Below are 18,035 nucleotides of genomic sequence, written 5' to 3'. Positions count from 1 at the left end.
TGAACTTCCAACCTCCACACGATCTGCTGTTGCCTTCTCAACATTCAAGAACAAGAATCTGTTCTGTGAGCACTTAACCAACCCATGCTAATTGTACTTACCACTGCACTCAACATGCACTTAATATACAGAAAAATAAATACATTCCTTGTCTGCTCTTTCTTCTGTGCTAGCATCTTTACTACTCCAGCCACTGTGAGAACTTGGCAGTCCTATACTGCAGATGTTGTTAAACTTTATATAACAAATCGCTTGCTATAATGATGTATCGAAGGGTTAACATTTTTTCAGACTTAAATAATGTGTTAATTTCTTTGCAGTACACTTGTCTAAAAACATTTAAACATTCTGACACACTGTAACAAACTCATTGTGAGATATACAGTGAATGTACTGAAAATTCCATTCTGCTGAGGATTCTGTAAATGATTTACAAACTCTCACATATAATAGACTGAAAACAAACACAGTAACTTTTACAAAATAAGCCCATTTTCAGCTGATGACGTGACTTCATCGGTGGCTCTGTGAGATGTGATTCAACTTTTCAAATTAACCTCACGAAATTATAATCCTAAATATCAGCAGTGATATTCCTCTGGAAACAGCTAATTGAGCTGATCTAATGGAAGAGTGTGACTTCCTGGAGAGATTATAATCATCATCTACTGTATGTAATTAATAAAGGATTATTAAAGCAGTTAACCTTTAGACTCAGCAAAGAGGCCAGATTTAGTAAGACATCACAAAGTTGTGACGTGTGAGAGACAGAGAGACTTGATCTAATGATAAATTGGACTGTCTTTAACCACAATGCACTAAAAAAATGTGATACAATGTACTTATTACATGTGTATATGTGTTGTTACATTGTACTTACATTTAAAGTACCTGCATTTAATTACATTTTAGTTACACTGTGACCCTACCCCTACCCCTAAAACCCTAACCCAACTCTTACCCTAAACTCTAACCCCCAACCCTTTCTCTATGCCTAAACCTACTCATACCTCAACCTCAAAAGCAGCAAATGTGAATCTTGTGAGAATTTTGCAGAACAACATGTAGTTACACAATAAATACATTGTTTTGTATGTATTTTAATATTAGTACAAAGTAATTAAAGACACTTCATATAAAGTGGGACACATAAATCCAACAAACTCCACATTCACAAACGATTCTTAAAATAACAGAGATTTTCAAGAACACAGAGAGCATCTTAACCTTACGTTTCCTTTTTGCTTATGATAACCTTGGTTCATCTATTACAGACTCACCATGTCCTTTACAACTCAACAATGGAAGAACTAATGCTTCTTTCCATTAGACGTATATGTGAATAATGTCTGTGTAATCTTCCTTTTGTATTCAATGCCGATTCACGTACATGCATGACAGTGACCCTGAGTGTGACCTCAGGCCATGTGTGGCTGCAGTCAGTAACCTTACATCTGCCCTAATCAGAAGACACTAATACAATCCCTGAATAATGAATGTCTCATTAGATTTAAGCTGGGTATATGAGGACTGCTCTCAGACTCCTGTTTAATACACCTTCATCAGATCTTCCTCGACTGATTGCTGTCAGCTCTCATTAAGTGTCATTATCAACGTTTCATTATGAATATCACAGATATTGATGTATCACGATGTTTAATCATCTCTTTTCTCTTTGTTCTGGTAGTTACAGTATGTCTGGAAACAGTCTGTATATTTCTCTACTTTGTCTGCTGTATCTGTTCAGCCTGTTACATCTCAAACTGCCCAATAGGGGGCAAAAGATTGCTCATGGAAGCCCCGACTGGCAATGTAAGAAACATCTGATCCCACTGACACTTTCAAAGTGTGATTGCTTGAAAATCGTTTCAACTGACCTGGCAAGTTGTTTAGCTCTTTGATGTATAAGTTATTAAAGATCTTCAAAACAAGACTAAAATCATTCCCAATCTTTTTAATGAGAGAGAGTTACACATCTGTCCTCTGAATTGTTATAAATGGCTTTTAAAGATCTATGATGTTGATAGTTTGATTGCATGATGTAAACTTGTCATCATGGTACATATCACTCTTGAAGCGTGTGTCATGTGGTCCTGGGAATGCGGGCCGTTGTTTTGGTCCCAGTATCTGCTGTGGAGCAGCTCTGGGTTGTCTCGTGGGTTCTCCAGAGACGATGAGCTGCATGGAGGAGAATCATCTGCCAAGCCCCTGTGAGACCGGAGGGAGACCATGTGGAGCTGAAGGACGCTGCGCTGCTCCAGGAGTCTGTTGTGACTCAGGTCAGTTTACTGTGTCAGGTCATTCAGATAAAGGCATCAGTTTATAACTTCTCAGATATTAGAACAGGCGGCTTGTCCTTTATATTCTGATCGTATTACGTTGCATAATATAATTTTTTCACACCGTTATGTCTTAAATGGTTGTGCTGATATCACACACAATTTTTAAAATAATTATTAACAGAGAGTTGCAGCATTGATTGATCACGTTTGGCTGAAGACAAATCTGATCTAAAGAACAGTGACAGAAACATCCTAATGAGGCTCCTACACCTGCACACTGCCACCAGAATCCACCAATAAAAATCCAGCAGAACCCACCAATGGGAACTCGGCCAACCCAGCAGAACCCAATAATAAGAACCTGATAGAACACAGCAGAACCCACCAATGGGAACCCAGTAGAACCCACCAATGAGAACCCACCAGAACTCAGTAGAACCCACCAATGAGTACCCAACAGAACCCAGAAGAACTCACCTATCAGAATCTACAAAGGAGAACCCAACAGACACTATAAATGAGAACCCTGCAAAATCCATCAATCAGAACCCAGCAGAACTTACTAACGAGAACCCAACAGAAATCACAAATGAGAACTTTGAAGAACCCACCAATGAGAACCCAGTAGAACCCACCAATTGAGAACCCAGCAAAACCCGCCAATGAAAATCCACCAATAACAACCTACAAATGAGAACCCAGCAGAACCTTCTTATGAGAACCCGAAAGAAACCACAAATGAGAACTTGGAAGAATCCACCAATGAGATCCCAGTACAACCCACCAATGAGAACTGAGCAGAACCCATCAACTAGTACAGCTCAGATCAGTGAGAGCCCAACAGAACCCACCAATGAGACCCGAGAAGAGCCAATTAATGAGAACCTAGCAATGAGAATCAACTAATATGAACCCCTTAGAACCCACTAATGAGAAACCAAAAGAACCCACCAATGAAAATCCAGCAGACCCCACCAATGAGAACCCACCAATGGGAAGAGCAGAACGCATCATAGCTCTGTCCAGCCTTATGCACTTGCCTTCAAATGACTTTACAGTATTTTATGTATAGACAGTAGGTATAGTTCCTGACTTTAGATCAGTGTAGTTAAAATGTTAAATAGTGAGAAAGAGTCTAGTTAATTATTAATGTCAATATTATGTTTGTGTTTATCAGCGCTTTCAGATGCATGACATTAATTTGTGTTCAAGAAAAAATGATGTGCAAACTACAATCTATGAGGCAAACTTTATGGTTTTATTAGGTGCTTATGGTTATCTGCAGGAGTGCTTTGAAGTCTTTGTGAGTTGTGCAGTTCATGCAGACGCTTCACTGATGTCCTGTAGCTGCATGTGTGAGCGTCAATAAATAATTAATATAATTATGGCTTTCTAATAAAATACAACAAACTGATACTATTTTATACTCACTGGTGATTGCATGAAGCTGCAACAGTCCACAGTACAAATGTGAACAATGTGGCCAAACATGAGCTAAAAAATCCTCCAAAACTGTAGTAGTCGTATTACTGTAAGTAGAATTTAATATCACAGTTTGTGTTACAGCTAACAAGACACAAATATCCCACAAAGAGCCCATGCATTATTCTCCATGTCTACATTTTTTCCTCGTCAAGGGCAGTAAAAGGCGCTTTTATATTCAGTGACAGATCATTTGTATGACTTTAGACACGCTATTTATTCATAGATTCATCAAATCTACTCAGAAGACTGTTGCCTTATAATGACTCAGCAGAATGTGATTTATTTTCGTCAAACTCATGACTGACTCTTCATACAGTAGAAAAAAGTTATGTCATACTGTATTATGAAAAAGAAATTTTTCAGATTCTTCGCTATTTCTAGGTGACTAGAAATGAGTGGTAAATGAGTCAATCATGAGTCAATCAATGAGTAAATGATTAGATCAGTAAATGAGTGGCATTGATCGTGTCAACTCTTTGCGCAGACGGTCTGATTTAATCAAACAAGGTGCTCTTTGGAACATCCTCAGATCTTGCTGGGGAACATGATCATCAGGTGTTGTTCATGTCAGCTCCAGTGCATGCTGTCATTAAAGCAAAAGAGACACAGAACAAATACTGAAACGTTCTCAAATTCATGTTCATTTTTCAGTTCAATTCATTTTTACTCAAATTGTTATGCTGACAATATAGTTTGTTGTAAAAAAAATAAATAATAATAATTAGAAAAATGCTAAACGTCTGCTGTCGTAGTTTAAAGATGACATCACTCATTATGGCAGTTTGTTTATTATCTATTGATTTTCTGACATGCATCAAAAAAGTCTGCAATACGGGCAACTGTACAACCATTAAGTCTGATAATGTGTGATGATGTCATACTACTAAGGGCAAAGGTGAAGGCCATGATGTGATTAGTTAAATCTGCCTGACCAATTTGCCCTCAGAATTAGATTACCCCACATGACAGTCATGAGATTTCACAGTAAGCGGCCAATCAGGAGCATCCTATCTAGTTAATAATTATAAATCAGTATGTTTGACAATATAAAATAGTCTTTCAAATCAGTTACTCCACACTTACTCTACTTTTCACCATGTCTTTCACTGGGAAATATATGCTGGAGAGTCAGGAGGGCTTTGTGGAGTTCATGAAGGCCGTTGGTGAGTGTGCAGTTATGTTTGTTGATTATGTTTGAGGTTTATTCAGTGCCTGCATTGTTGGTGTTAATAACAATAAGAGCACGTTGCATGCATTCAAATTCAAATGCATAATTAATCACTTGAAACTTCCTGCAGGTCTTCCTGATGATCTCATTGAGAAAGGCAAAGATATCAAGAGCATCTCCGAGATCGAGCAGAATGGAGATCAGTTTAAAGTGACCGTGACGACTGGATCCAAAGTTCTGACCAACACCTTCACGATTGGACAAGAGGCTGAGATTGAAAACCTGGCTGGAGAGAAAGTCAAGGTACGACCTGCAGACAGATACTGCAAAACTCAGAAAAGATGCATTGCCATACAGTATATATCCTTAAGGAAGAGCTCTTTTAATAGCAATAAAAAGTAATTATGTCATGTTTTTCTAGGCTGTTGTGACTAAAGATGGCAACAAGCTGAAAGTCGTTCTGAACAGAGTCACATCCATCACAGAACTCGTGGATGGCAACACAATCGTCGATGTGAGTGAAAAGACGACCATTTTTCAAACAATACTTGATATCTCACATAATGGCTTCATGTAACAAGTTCTGATGAGTTTAGTTTGTTAAATAGAAACTCTCATGTTCTGAACTGTCAACAGTGTGACCCACTGATGGTGCTATTTTTCTGTTTCAGACTTTGACTTTGGGCGACATCGTCTACAAGAGAGTGAGCAAACGTGTGGCGTAGTTGCAAACAAGGTTTGAAAGGAAGAGAAAATATGATGAGAAATAAAAACAGTTTTTTATTCAATTTGTCTCAAAATCAGTTCTGTGTGGTTGTTTTGTAGGAAAACTCAAACATAAAGTGGAGATTTTGTGTTCAGAAGAAAAACCCTGGGAAAGACAAATCACAAATGAGACAGCAATTAAAGGGAGACTTTTGCTAAAGTCTCCTGATGTTTCTCCTGAGAAAAAGACTCCTGTAATCTCACGTGTGTCTCCATTAGAGTTTCACAAGAGATCTCAACAATGTCAAGAAGGAAACAAAAGAATATTCCGGGTTCAATTCTAGTTAATCTCAATCGACAGCATTTGTGGCATAATGTTGATTACCACAAAAATGTATTTCGACTTTTCTTTAAAAAAGCACAAATGTGTGTTCCAGTAAGTCAATGGGGTCAATCTGTAAACATTAAAATACTCACTGTTTCAAAAGTATAGACACAAGACATAAACAATATGTGTGTTAACATGATTTTACTGTGATAAAATCACTTATTAACCACATCTGTGTGATGTTATAGACAATTTTACAACTCTGTTGCCATGACGACATAATGCCATAAACCCTAAAACCCTAAAATGACGGTAAAATTATGATTTAAACAACTTTACAGCTCATATAATACATGAGTTTTAACAGTAGAATGAATGTAAGTGCTTTTATAAAATTACAAGCATCACATTTCCGCCTTTAAACCCTCCAAAAATTGACCCCATTGACTTCCATTGTAAGTGTCTCACTGGAACACACATTTGTGCTTTTTTAAAGAAAAGGAGGAACGAGTCGAAATTAATTGTTGTGGTAATCAACATTATGACACAAATGCTGTCGACTGAGATTAACTTGTATTGAACCCGGAATATTCCTTTAAAAAAAAAAAAAAAAAAAAAATAATAAAATAAAATAACTCACAAAATTTGGTTTGAATTCTCTTTAAACAAGACAAAATATCTCGTCATTTTGCCTCTCAAGTAAAAATATCTTGTTTTAAGAATGTGTAGATATTTTTACTGGAAAAAGTGTAGTGTAGACCACGGACTGAATTCGTCAATGCAGTAGGCCTTTTCTTTATCATTAAGGATGGAAACTAATTGACATTTGTATGGAAAGTTGTTTTTAATGTTTGTTTTTCTAAACATCTCAAAGTATTTCAAAAAAAAAAAAAAACAAGTGTTAAAAGCTCTTTCAGTGTCTCTGCACTGTCTCTGGCTGTGTTTGGGTAGTTGATTGTCTGGTGTGACGGCAGAAGTGATGATGAAAAGATGAGAGATGAAGGTGAAGACTGTGTCTGATGAAGAGAGGTAGAGCTGAACACACCCACCTCTACTGAGAGTGAAACATTGTGTCAACAGCCGACTGACTGAAACATGAAGCAACAAGACGTTTACTGAAGACTGAACTTACAGATAACGGTCAAGATGGAAATTAAAAGCTGCTATCAAACTAATTCTGTTCTCGTAACCCTAACCCATTTAATTCCCATAATGTGATGCATTTCCTAGTGAAACAGGATATTCAATGACAAAAACATGGAGAGCAGGACTTGACTTTATTCATGTGGAATTTATTGTATAAAGTGTCTCTATATGACAAGTGCTTGAAACCTATACAGCCAAATAGCCGTTTGCAGATGAATAATTAAGAAGACGCATTTCTTTCTTTTACATGCACCGTTTGCTCTCAATAATACCAGGAACGTGCATTAAGAAAGTAAACAGACTCAGTTTTGATTTCATGTTGACTTTAAAGAAGTAAACGAGCTCAGATATGATATTATCCAATTACAGGAATATAGTAAAGCTGCCTTTAACATACAGGTGTCGTCAGATAAAGATAAACCGAAGTCATTCTATATGATTTTTCGAGAGTGTCACAAAGGTTTTATGAGTTGAATGTCCTTGTTAACAGCGAGTCATTATATTCTTCACACTGATTTCACAAATGTTCTGTCAAAAATGTGATTAGGGACAAAACAAATTCATGTACATGCCAACATCGATGAACTGTGTAATTCCTCTGATCTTGCACTGTATAGTATAAGTAGGCCACAGTATTTCGGTTAATGTACACATTTCATGGAAGCGCTGTGTCACATGAGCGTGATGTTGGGTTATTCCCGGACGACGCTCTCACCCAGATTCACCTTCCCAAGTCTTTCAGTTCAAACTCTCACTTCCTCTCTGATTCCTCGCCCACCCACCACACTTTCACCTGTCTGCTCTCATGCTTTTCCCGTGATCTCAGAGGATGTGAAGACAAGCGAGTGTACTTGCCGTTGTTGAAAATAACCGTGCAGTTTGGCCAGCACTCGTGGTTGACCAGGCAGAGATTCGGGAACAATCCGACTCCCACCGCCTGTACACCCCTCTGATCGCTCACCACGAATCCATTACAGTTGATCTGATTTAGAAAAACATACAAAACATGTTCATTGATGCAAAACATTACACCTTTGAAATATTTTACATTGTCTTATTTCACACAAAAATTAAAATTCTGGCATCATTTAACCACACACTGCAAAATAAGTAGTATTTTTGTTTTATAATATCCTTAAAACAAGAACAAATTATTTGCCACTGGTGTAAGGAAAAAAAAAACCCTGTTTTCCCTTTGAATCAACTTATTTTTCTTTCCCACTTGGCCAACAGTTTTTCTTGTTATAAGCATAAACTTTACTAAATACAAGACAAAATATATTGTGTCATTTGGCTTCTCAAGTGAATGTATCTTGTTTTAAAAATGTAGATATTTTTACTGGAAAACACGACGAGGATTTTTTGCATTGTTTGACTTTCTTCCGTGGAACACAGAAGGTGGATTTTCTTTTAATTATATCCTTTTTTCTGGGTAATGAAAGTGAATGAAGACTAGGTGCTTTATATTCGTGGCCACACTAGGTGTAGTGCAACGCTCAACAATCGTGCAGTCGTGGGTGGGAGTGTTTGTGCTATCTGTGTGTGTATTGTGTGTTAATGAAGTAGTGCAAAGCACAATTTGCTGTTTTCATGAGAAATTGGTCATTTTACTAAGATGTTTCAAACACATGTCTGTTTTCAGTGCAAAGTCTAAACTCAGTTCTTGCATTTGCAGTTTGGAGATTTCACCAGCAGGTGGTAATAAAATATCCAAACTCTGAAAATAAAGTGAAACATTAAATTATGTCCTGACAATCAATGTTGTAGCCATTTTACGAAACAAAAATTATGAAATTTGTGTTAAACTTTATAGCGGTAATGGCTTATTTTTCAATTATTATTATGTTTATATTTACATTTGTATTGGTATTTTTCCACCTGTTGTCATAGTGATTTTTAAGTCACTGTAAAAGAGGCCGGTGGAAGAAGATGGAGAGGGTAAAATGTTCGGATTTGGTCTGAATGTTTGAGCACTTTGTTATGTTAATGAATTTAGAAATATTTTTGGTTTAAGCAAAATCGATTGAATTGAAGTGCGTGGAAAAAACACCAACAAAACGATCCCTCGATCCACAATCTAACCAAGAAGGCCGATACAATCACTGTTAATACTATCCATGATTTGTGTGTTAGTGGGCCCTACTTAAAGAGCACTAAGTGCTACTAGATCAATTTGGTTAATAATATTTACTGTTGGGGGCCTGGGTAGTTCAGTGGTAAAGACACTGGCTACCACCCCTGGAGTTCACTAGTTCGAATCCCAGGGTGTGCTAAGTGACACCAGCCAGATCTCCTAAGCAACCAAATTGGCCCGGTTGCTAGGGAGGGTAGAGTCACATGGGGTAATCTCCTCGTGATCATTATAATGTGGTTCATTCTCAGTGGGGTGCATGGTGAGTCGAGCGTGGATGCCGTGGTAGATTGTGTGAAGCCTCCACACGCGCTATGTCTCCATGGCAACGCGCTCAACCAGCCACGTGATAAGATGCACAGGTTGACAGTCTCAGACACGGAGGCAACTGGGATTTGTCATCCACCACCCAAATTGAGGTGGGTCACTACACCACCATGAGGACTTAGAGCACATTGGGAACTGGGCATTCTAAATTGGGAGAAAATCCCCCCAAAAATAAAAAATAAATACTTACTGTATATTCTATATAATTTAACGGACCCTAGATTCAAGTCCTGACAAGAATCACATTTTCCATGCATATAAAAGGAGCGTCACTAGAAATATACCTGACATTCAACAATGATGCATTTAATGCACCAAAGAGCATAAGTCCATATTTCTATTCTTCTAATTCATTGCATACAGTCCATTTACACTCTCAACTTCTTATGAATGTGTTGTCTTTGTTTATATCGCTGATGCTTGACAGGTAATAGAATATATAATAGTACGTAGATGCTGCCATGGGCGCCTGCAGGATTTAATCTGAGGGTATGCACAGAAATCTGCCTAATAAACCTTATATCTAGGGGGGTTCGGGGGCATGCTTCAGCGTGATTTTATTTTGTTGCAAAAAACAACACCAAAGCGTTCAATTCTGGTGTCTTTGAGAGAAGCTTTTTTATTATTATTACTTCTCGAGTATGAGCAGAGTTCATGTAACTATTGCCTAAAACATTTGTTCCACTAACCGTTCAGAACAGACGCGTGCTAAAAAAGCAAAACGCACCACAACGAAAACAGCAGAACGCAGGTGTCTCAAGATGTGTTTTTATCAGTTGAAGAAGTACTTTTAAATGTGACACGGCTTCTAAAAATGCAGCGCTTCCATTAGAGATCCTAAAAACACAGCGAAACAGCCCCTTGTTTACATGACACAGCACAAGCTGAAGTTTCTCAAAGTTACCTCTCAATAAGACTTTTGTTTCAGTTGATTGTATGTAAATTTACACTGTATCCAGCGCTGTATTCATAAATATCCCTATACTGTTTTACTGTGTGAGAAACTGCTCCAAATGATTCCGTGAGAGAACGCTCTGAACGAATTGTACTGAATCACGAATTGATTAGACCGTTTTGCAAGCCTGTTTGGCCAATTCACTGAAAAGAACCAACTCAAAATAATTATTCATTCGCAAATTGGCCATCACTAGTTCTTTTAAACAGCCAACAGAAATACGGGACACTTCATGACTGGTGGATTTCTCAGGTCAGTCGGAGCGCTCATGGTGTGCACAGTGTGTATGGCCGTATAGCTGCAGGCGCCACTGGATGCTGCAATAACCGGAGAACCTAAAACTGCATTTGACCCAGCCCACTAGTGCTCTATGCAAAGAATGATGATTAAAAGTTCATGTACCACTCCGAAGATGTGGGAAGTGTGCGGCTTACTAGAACGGGGCCAGAAATCCCAAAAATTGTGGATGTCGACTTTGAAGTCCCTCAGGTCCTTCTCAGACATGTCAGAGGATATACTGTATAAATGTATATATTTTTACTGTATTGAAGGTGGCAACTTCAGATATAAATATTGTTGTAAGAGCTGACATTCACTCATTCCAAAATGTTTTACAGACTCACAATAACACATTATTAATGCGCACATGTTGCAGTGTTGGTGTGTTTTTTTTGTGCCTCCAGTGAAAGATCATCGTGACCTACTTTATGTAGCGGCCTCACCCTAAACAGGATCACAACACTTTCCACTGTTATCTTTTTATATCTTTGACCTTGCTAATTTTGCATTGATATTCTGAATGTTCTGCTGTTTATCATGACATTTGGGAATCAGAGACCTCAGTGTTTAAAGTAATGCAATAAAGATATTAGCATAAAAGCCTTCGACAGGAACATCTTTCATTAGAAGTGAAAACTGATTCTTCATAGTGAGCAAATATGAATCTGGCCATCTGTTCTTGATGCAGTTGAATCTCCAGTATTATCAGAACAGAGTGTGACTGAACTTAACTTTAGGAAAAACAATTTGACTCTTTTGACAATTTACAGTTATTTATAAAGATCATCAACAGCGCCAGAGCCCACAGCGCTATTTAAAGCACACGTCTTCAGATTCAGTATTAGGACATACTGTTTAAAGACATATCAAGCCGAACAAACAAGGGACAAAAATTACACCACATACAATGCAAAAACCGCTATAAAAAGAAAATATCAAGACATTAATTCTCTGTTTTTACTCATGCTTCACTCATGATTAAAGATCTCTTTAATATCTCAATTGTTTCTCCTAGACAGCAATGAAATTAAACGGAGAGCCAAATTAGGCTTGTGCTGAAGCATCCTGATTTTCCTCTAAATGGGACTCCAGTAATCTCAAAGGTGTCTCCTCTAGAGTTTCAGAATATATCGGTAAAGACTGCTGGAACTGCTGGCAATGACTATGACGAAGACGTGAAGATGAGGGAACCCAAGTGCAGTTTATTTACAAACGTGAAACACCTTAACTACAAACATGAACAATCATAAACATGAACTAGACATAAACTTAGCTCGCCAGGAACAACATACCATCACATTCAATACTTCACAACTACACAATGGAAAACATGAGGCTTAAATACAAGACATGGGAGAACATAAACCAATGAACAAACAGAACTCATAACAAGCTAATTAAACAATAACCCAATGAAAACATGACACACGAACATGGAGGAAAAACAGGAATCACATGACAAGGGAAACAGAAACACATGACATGAACCAGGAACTAGAATTTCAAAATAAAAGACATGAATCAACACAATACACATGACAATATCTCAACAATGTCTCCACATGTGCTCGGATACAATAGTCAAAGATCTCAAAATAAACTCAAACATTTCTCATCAAGCTCTTCCAAGAGCAAATGATCTGAGCTGTGCTGTTCACATTCATTTTATAGCTCGATACTCTTACTGTGCGTCAACAATTGACTCATTTGTGTCTATTTTGATTTCTCCTACAATTAACATCTGAGACAAAGTTGATATTTAACTGAGAACCCTTAATAATCATCACATTTCACTATGTTTTACTCAAGCTAAACATGAGCTTTCAGTTGGTCTCTTACCTGCCAAAGACAACCGAAGCAAAAGGGGCTTCGGCGAACAGAATGTCTCCAGCCCAAACCTCTTTAGTTGCCCACAGACCCCTGCCCTTCCCTGGAGAGTCAGATACTTCCATAAACTCCATATCTGTATGTGAATGAGCTTGCTTCAACACATTTGGCAGCTTGGATTCCTCAACCACTTGTTAAAGCGTTTTCTCCAACTGTAAAGATCTTAATTGGGGTCCTGTGGGATATTTTTGCCCTTCAGTCGGAGCCACCAGTCAAGCGTCTGGTGTTGGCGAGAAGACGGCTGCCTCCACCCGGACTCCTGCTGGACTGCATGCGCTTCCACGTTCACATTCTGGTGTCTTCTCACACAAATCCAGAACAACATCCAGTATTGTCTTTTTAACAGCACCAAAGCAAGAAATGAAACATTATCTGTTGCCTCGAGCATATGGCTGAACCCTAAATTATGTATTAATAAGTCCCCTTTCTGCTGGTCAGAATAGATTATGAGGGGGGTTACTCCACTCGGTGAGCTATATGAGAGTGGAGTATTGAGATCTTTTGAAAATTTGGTTCCAACATTTTGGGATTCCCAGATCTCAGTTCTTTAGGTATTTACAGCTGCGCCACCTGCTCTGTACAGTTTTTGGGAGTAGTATACACCCCCCTAAAGTGGCAGATACTCTGGGAGAGGCGATTACTGCTTTTTGGAAAAGGTCATGAGGCATCAGTGTATTACTCCCTAATAATTCGGAGTCTGGGGGACGGAGCTTCAACTTCTCTCAAGAGATTATGGGAGAAAGATTTAAACTTGGTATTAGAGGAGGAAGTGTAGGCTAGGATTCTAAATAACATCAAGTCTGCATTTAGAGATGCAAGGGTGCGCCTTATGCAATTTAAGATTTTATATCGATTCTATTGGACCCCCTCTAGATTGTGTAGGCTTGGTCTTGAAGACACACCCACCTGCTGGTGATGCCAATCAGAAGATGGAGACATAACCCATGTTTTTTGGGGGTGTGATAAGATCCAGGAATTTTGGTTGAAGGTTCAGAGTTGTATGTGTGACATTTTGGGCACTCAAATTTTACTTTGCCCCAGACTCTGTATTTTGGGCGATGGGGCGGTCATCAATTTGGGGGATAAACACATAAAAAATTGAGCTCTGACCAGTATCATGATTGGCAGACAAATTATTTTAAGGGGACGGAAGTCGGATGGAGCACCCTCATTTCCGGAGTGGTGTGCGGAGATGGGGAGGGTGGCAGCTTTCGAGGAGGTGGCAAGTAGAAGTCTGGGGTTTGTTAGGAAATGGGGCAATTATTTAGCATTTTTGGGGGACTCTCGGGGAGGGGCTGTGGACATAATTATGTATGTTTATTATATTTTCTTTTTTTGTTTTCTTTGTGTGTGTGTGTGTGTGTGTGTGTCTGTGTGTGTGTGTGTGTGTGTGTGTGTGTGTGTGTGTGTGTGTGTGTGTATGTGTGTATTATGACATGTGACCACAGGGGTGTTCGTTGGGGTTCAGGGTGGGGTTGGTGACTGGGGAGGGGTATTAGTGGGGGTAAAATGTTCAATGTTGATTCGATGTGCATGTGTTGTGTTTTTCTCTGTGTATTTTTGAATCAATAAAAAATGTTAATTAAAAGAAAGAAAAAAATTAATGAAACATTAACATCTGTCTGTCAAAACATGTAACCCTTTGATCTCTTTTGTTAAATCAATTCACAAAAGTTGAGGTCAAAGTTGTCTCTCAATGTCTACCTAATCTGACCCTAAACTTCACTTTACAGTAATAAGCAGTGAGTCACTTACAATGGAAGTCAATGGGGTCAATCTGTAAACATTAAAATACTCACTGTTTCAAAAGTATAGACACAAGACATAAACAATATGTGTGTTAACATGATTTTACTGTGATTAAATCACTTACTAACCACATCTGTGGAAAGTTATAGACAATTTTACAAATTCATTGCAATGATGATGCAATGTCAAGAAACCCTAAAATGACTTTACAGCTCAAATAATAACAGGAGAATTAATGTGTGTTTTTATAAAATTATAAGCATCACATTTCTGTCTTTAAACCCTCCAAAAATTGACCCCATTGACTTCCATTGTAAGTGTCTCACTGGAACACAGATTTGTGCTTTTTTTAAAGAAAAGGAGGGACGAGTCGAAACTGATTTTTGTATAATTCAACATTATGCCGCAAATGCTGTCGATTGAGCCTAACTTGTATTGAACCCGGAATATTCCTTTTAAGCATCAGCTTTTAGATCCCAGGGTTATTAAAGAATGCATTTGACTTCAATAAAATCAGTTGATTTACTGTCTGGTTTCTAATCATCAAACCTACAGAGATTCAGACTGTCTGTAATCATGTCATCTTTTAGAAAGTGTCAGTGTAACTGGAGACCATTTGATCATATTCCATCATCTGCTGAGCAGCACATGAGAACACATGGACAACCGCTGCTCTCACAATTAGCAATGGACATTAAATGTAAGACACACACTATAGTAGTTAGTGAGCTCGTATCAATGTGTGGTTGTTGCATTGACACACTTCATATATTTTTCATATATAATTTCATTAAGTATTCTGCTTGTGTGTTCCATGACAACGAGCTGTTAATGTGACGCTAATGTAATTTGCAAGTTTGCAACTGAGTTATAATGACTTCAGTGAGTTACGTAATCTCATGTAATATTTACCTCTACATGGTCACACTACTACAGTTTTAGACTTCTTGATATATCGTACAAGAGTAAAATATCTTCTACTAAGAGTAGGTTATCATTTAACACTACAAGAAACCCTTCTTTTGCCATTTTCTTGAATGAATGATTTAATTGCTCCGTTCCACCGTTGTCTGTTGCTTAATGATTTTTGCGTTGCCTTCCTGTCCGCAGATGTTGCTTAAAGTTCCTAGTTACTCTCTAACACTGCTAGCAACTGCCTAGTGGACACTGTGGTGGCAAGATTTGCATGGAAAAGCACCATAAGAAAAATGGCAAAAATGTAGTTCTCTAGTTGCATTCCAGTTGTTGTTTTACATTATGCAAAACTTTTCACTCTTATGTACCACTTCATGCCAATTTTTCTCTCTTATGAAGGATCTTTTGTGTTGCTGGGTGTGAAAATGGATCTGCTTCACTTTAGATTCAGAGTCACTCTCTATAAAGCCCCACAACTCGCTGAGATGTATCAACCATCCTAAAGTCCACAAGTAGCTTCTCTGAAGACTTTTCGGCAATTTCCCTAAAATGGAAGAAATTATCTCTCGGGAACCCAGAGATCTGGGCAGAGCTCTGTGCATCATCACGGGGGCTTCAAAAGGTTACGGACGGACACTGGCGGTACAGCTGAGCTACCTGCTGAAGCCCCGGTCCATACTGCTGCTGGTGGCCAGAACCATGGATCAGCTCAATGAGGTGAAGGATGACATCATGGCCCTGGATGACAGACAGAAGAGGCTGGTTGTCCGCTGTGTGCAAGCGGATTTGGAGAAGATGGAAGGTGTGGAGAAAACAATTCAGGCAGTTAAAGAGACTTCCCCATCTGAGTTGGATCACTTACTGCTCATCAATAATGCAGGTTTGAAAAGGCATCTTTTAAATTCAGTTAATAGCTAGTCAATGCACTACAAAAATCATTTTCTTTATCAGTATTTCTCTCTACTTTTCCAGTATTTGAGCATACTTAAAACAAGATACATTTACCTGAGAAGCTAAATATATCAGTTTTAAATGAAGATTTTTTTTTTTTGCCTAAACCTCATTTAAATATGAAAAAACTTCAAGAAATTCTTTCAAAGCAATTCTTTATAACTTTTGTAATTTTGCTTCTCAAATAAATGTATTTCGTTTAATTTAATTTAATTTAATTTAATTTAAATTGTACTTTTATTTTATTGCAGTACCTGAAGGTATCTTCATATTTATCATACACTCTTAAAAGAAACGGTTCCAAAAGGGGGTTAGGTATAGAAGAGTGGAGGGTTCTTAAAAGAACCATGTTTGAAGAACCTTTTTCCACCTCGAAGAACCTTTTGTGCAATGAGAAAGTTCTTCGTGGAACCATACATGCCAATAAAGATCCTTTCTTTTTAAGAGTGTAGATTGTGATCCAGTTCTGTTTCTTTAAACATAAAGCAAGTATGTGACAATATGTGTCTTTTCTGTCTCGTTTTTCTCAGGCTCTCTGGGTGACGTGTCTCGATTGGCTCTGACCTTCACTGACCCCACGGAGGTCAACCGTTACCTGTCCCTGAACGTCAGTGGAGTGCTCAGTCTAACGGCTGGTGTTCTGCAAGCGTTTCCTCGTTGTCTGGGTCTTCAGCGTACAGTGGTGAACATCAGCTCTCTGTGTGCGCTCAAGGCCTTCCCCTCGTGGGTTCTGTACTGCACCGGTAAAGCGGCCCGTGACATGCTGTTTCGTGTGCTAGCAGAGGAGGAACCTGACGTCAGAGTGCTCAGTTATGCACCTGGTAAGTGTGTTTGTGTCCACAAGTTAAACAGGTTTAGGTCAGGTCTTATCCTATGGCTCTTAAACCCTCCTTTTGTGTTGAGATTGAATTTACTGACTTTTAGAGTCTGGAGGAACCATTTGGAGAACCTCTAGACCTTCAAATATCTTCAGTGTATTTTTGTCTCAATGCATTATTGAGTTTTTGTCCTAAGCATGCACAACCGAGACCGAGGTTTTGCAAGTTCCTCTGGGAACGGCTAATTTGAATGTGTATGTGTAAAAATACAGTGCATGAGGGTTTTTAACCCATTGGATTATGCATTGATGGTGTTTATGTGACACACAGGTCCTCTGGACACAGACATGCAGGTTCAAGCTCGCTGTTGCTCTGGAGATCTGAAGCTCCGTCGCTCTTTCTCCTCCATGTTCTCTGCGGGACAGTTGCTGTCCTGCGAGGAGTCCGGTGCCAAACTCATGAAACTCCTGCTGGATAATGATTACCCTTCAGGGGCCCATGTAGACTTCTATGAACTCTAGAACAAGATCAAACTAACACTTGTCAATGTTTTGTACATATATTAGCAGCTATTTCTATTATTTGTATTATGTTGTTAATTGTTTTGTGTTATTTTTAATAAATCAGATTTACGTCAATGATAAAATCTGTAAATTTCAGCAATACATGCACTGTTTTTTTAGTCTGACTAAATGTACAGTATAACTGTACTTGGCCTTTGACTATTGTTGGTCAAATGTGGTGCTGAAATCTGTGTGAATGCAGCTGAGGACCTCTAGTGGAGCAGAAGAGACCTGCCGGTGAAAAACTTTTTTTATTAAGGGGCAAAATTGATCCCTGGATTTGAGAATGTGTTACCTCTTACCCTTAAATCAACATCAGCTCACACTTTATGCCATAATATATATA

At 38.4% G+C, this 18,035-nt stretch overlaps 2 protein-coding genes and 1 pseudogene across 3 annotated transcripts; all 3 read left to right on the top strand.

Annotated features, from left to right (window-relative positions):
- The first annotated feature begins 1,694 nt into the window (after positions 1-1,694).
- LOC127423899 (vasotocin-neurophysin VT 1-like) lies at positions 1,695-2,582 on the top strand (annotated as a pseudogene).
- Positions 2,583-4,822: 2,240 nt separating this feature from the next.
- On the top strand, positions 4,823-6,690 carry LOC127423900 (fatty acid binding protein 1-B.1). Of its 2 annotated transcripts, XM_051668574.1 has the most exons (5): positions 4,823-4,930; positions 5,066-5,238; positions 5,357-5,449; positions 5,607-5,671; positions 5,761-6,690. In XM_051668574.1, the coding sequence occupies exons 1-4, from the start codon at positions 4,864-4,866 to the stop codon at positions 5,658-5,660; spliced, it is 387 nt and encodes a 128-aa protein (XP_051524534.1). In that variant the 5' UTR covers positions 4,823-4,863; the 3' UTR covers positions 5,661-5,671; positions 5,761-6,690. The 2 variants fall into 2 exon arrangements, with proteins under 2 accessions (XP_051524534.1, XP_051524535.1); XM_051668575.1 differs by lacking the exon at positions 5,761-6,690 and having other exon boundaries at positions 5,607-5,723.
- A 9,216-nt stretch (positions 6,691-15,906) lies between these two features.
- On the top strand, positions 15,907-17,647 carry LOC127423884 (sepiapterin reductase-like). The gene is made up of 3 exons (XM_051668555.1): positions 15,907-16,237; positions 16,839-17,129; positions 17,457-17,647. Exons 1-3 carry the CDS (start codon positions 15,907-15,909, stop codon positions 17,645-17,647), a joined length of 813 nt encoding a protein of 270 aa, XP_051524515.1.
- The last annotated feature ends 388 nt before the right edge of the window (positions 17,648-18,035 follow it).

The sequence above is a fragment of the Myxocyprinus asiaticus genome, chromosome 33 (assembly GCF_019703515.2).
Source record: "Myxocyprinus asiaticus isolate MX2 ecotype Aquarium Trade chromosome 33, UBuf_Myxa_2, whole genome shotgun sequence".
Classification (NCBI taxonomy): Eukaryota; Metazoa; Chordata; class Actinopteri; order Cypriniformes; family Catostomidae; genus Myxocyprinus; species Myxocyprinus asiaticus.
This window is presented reverse-complemented; position numbering and strand designations above follow the sequence as displayed.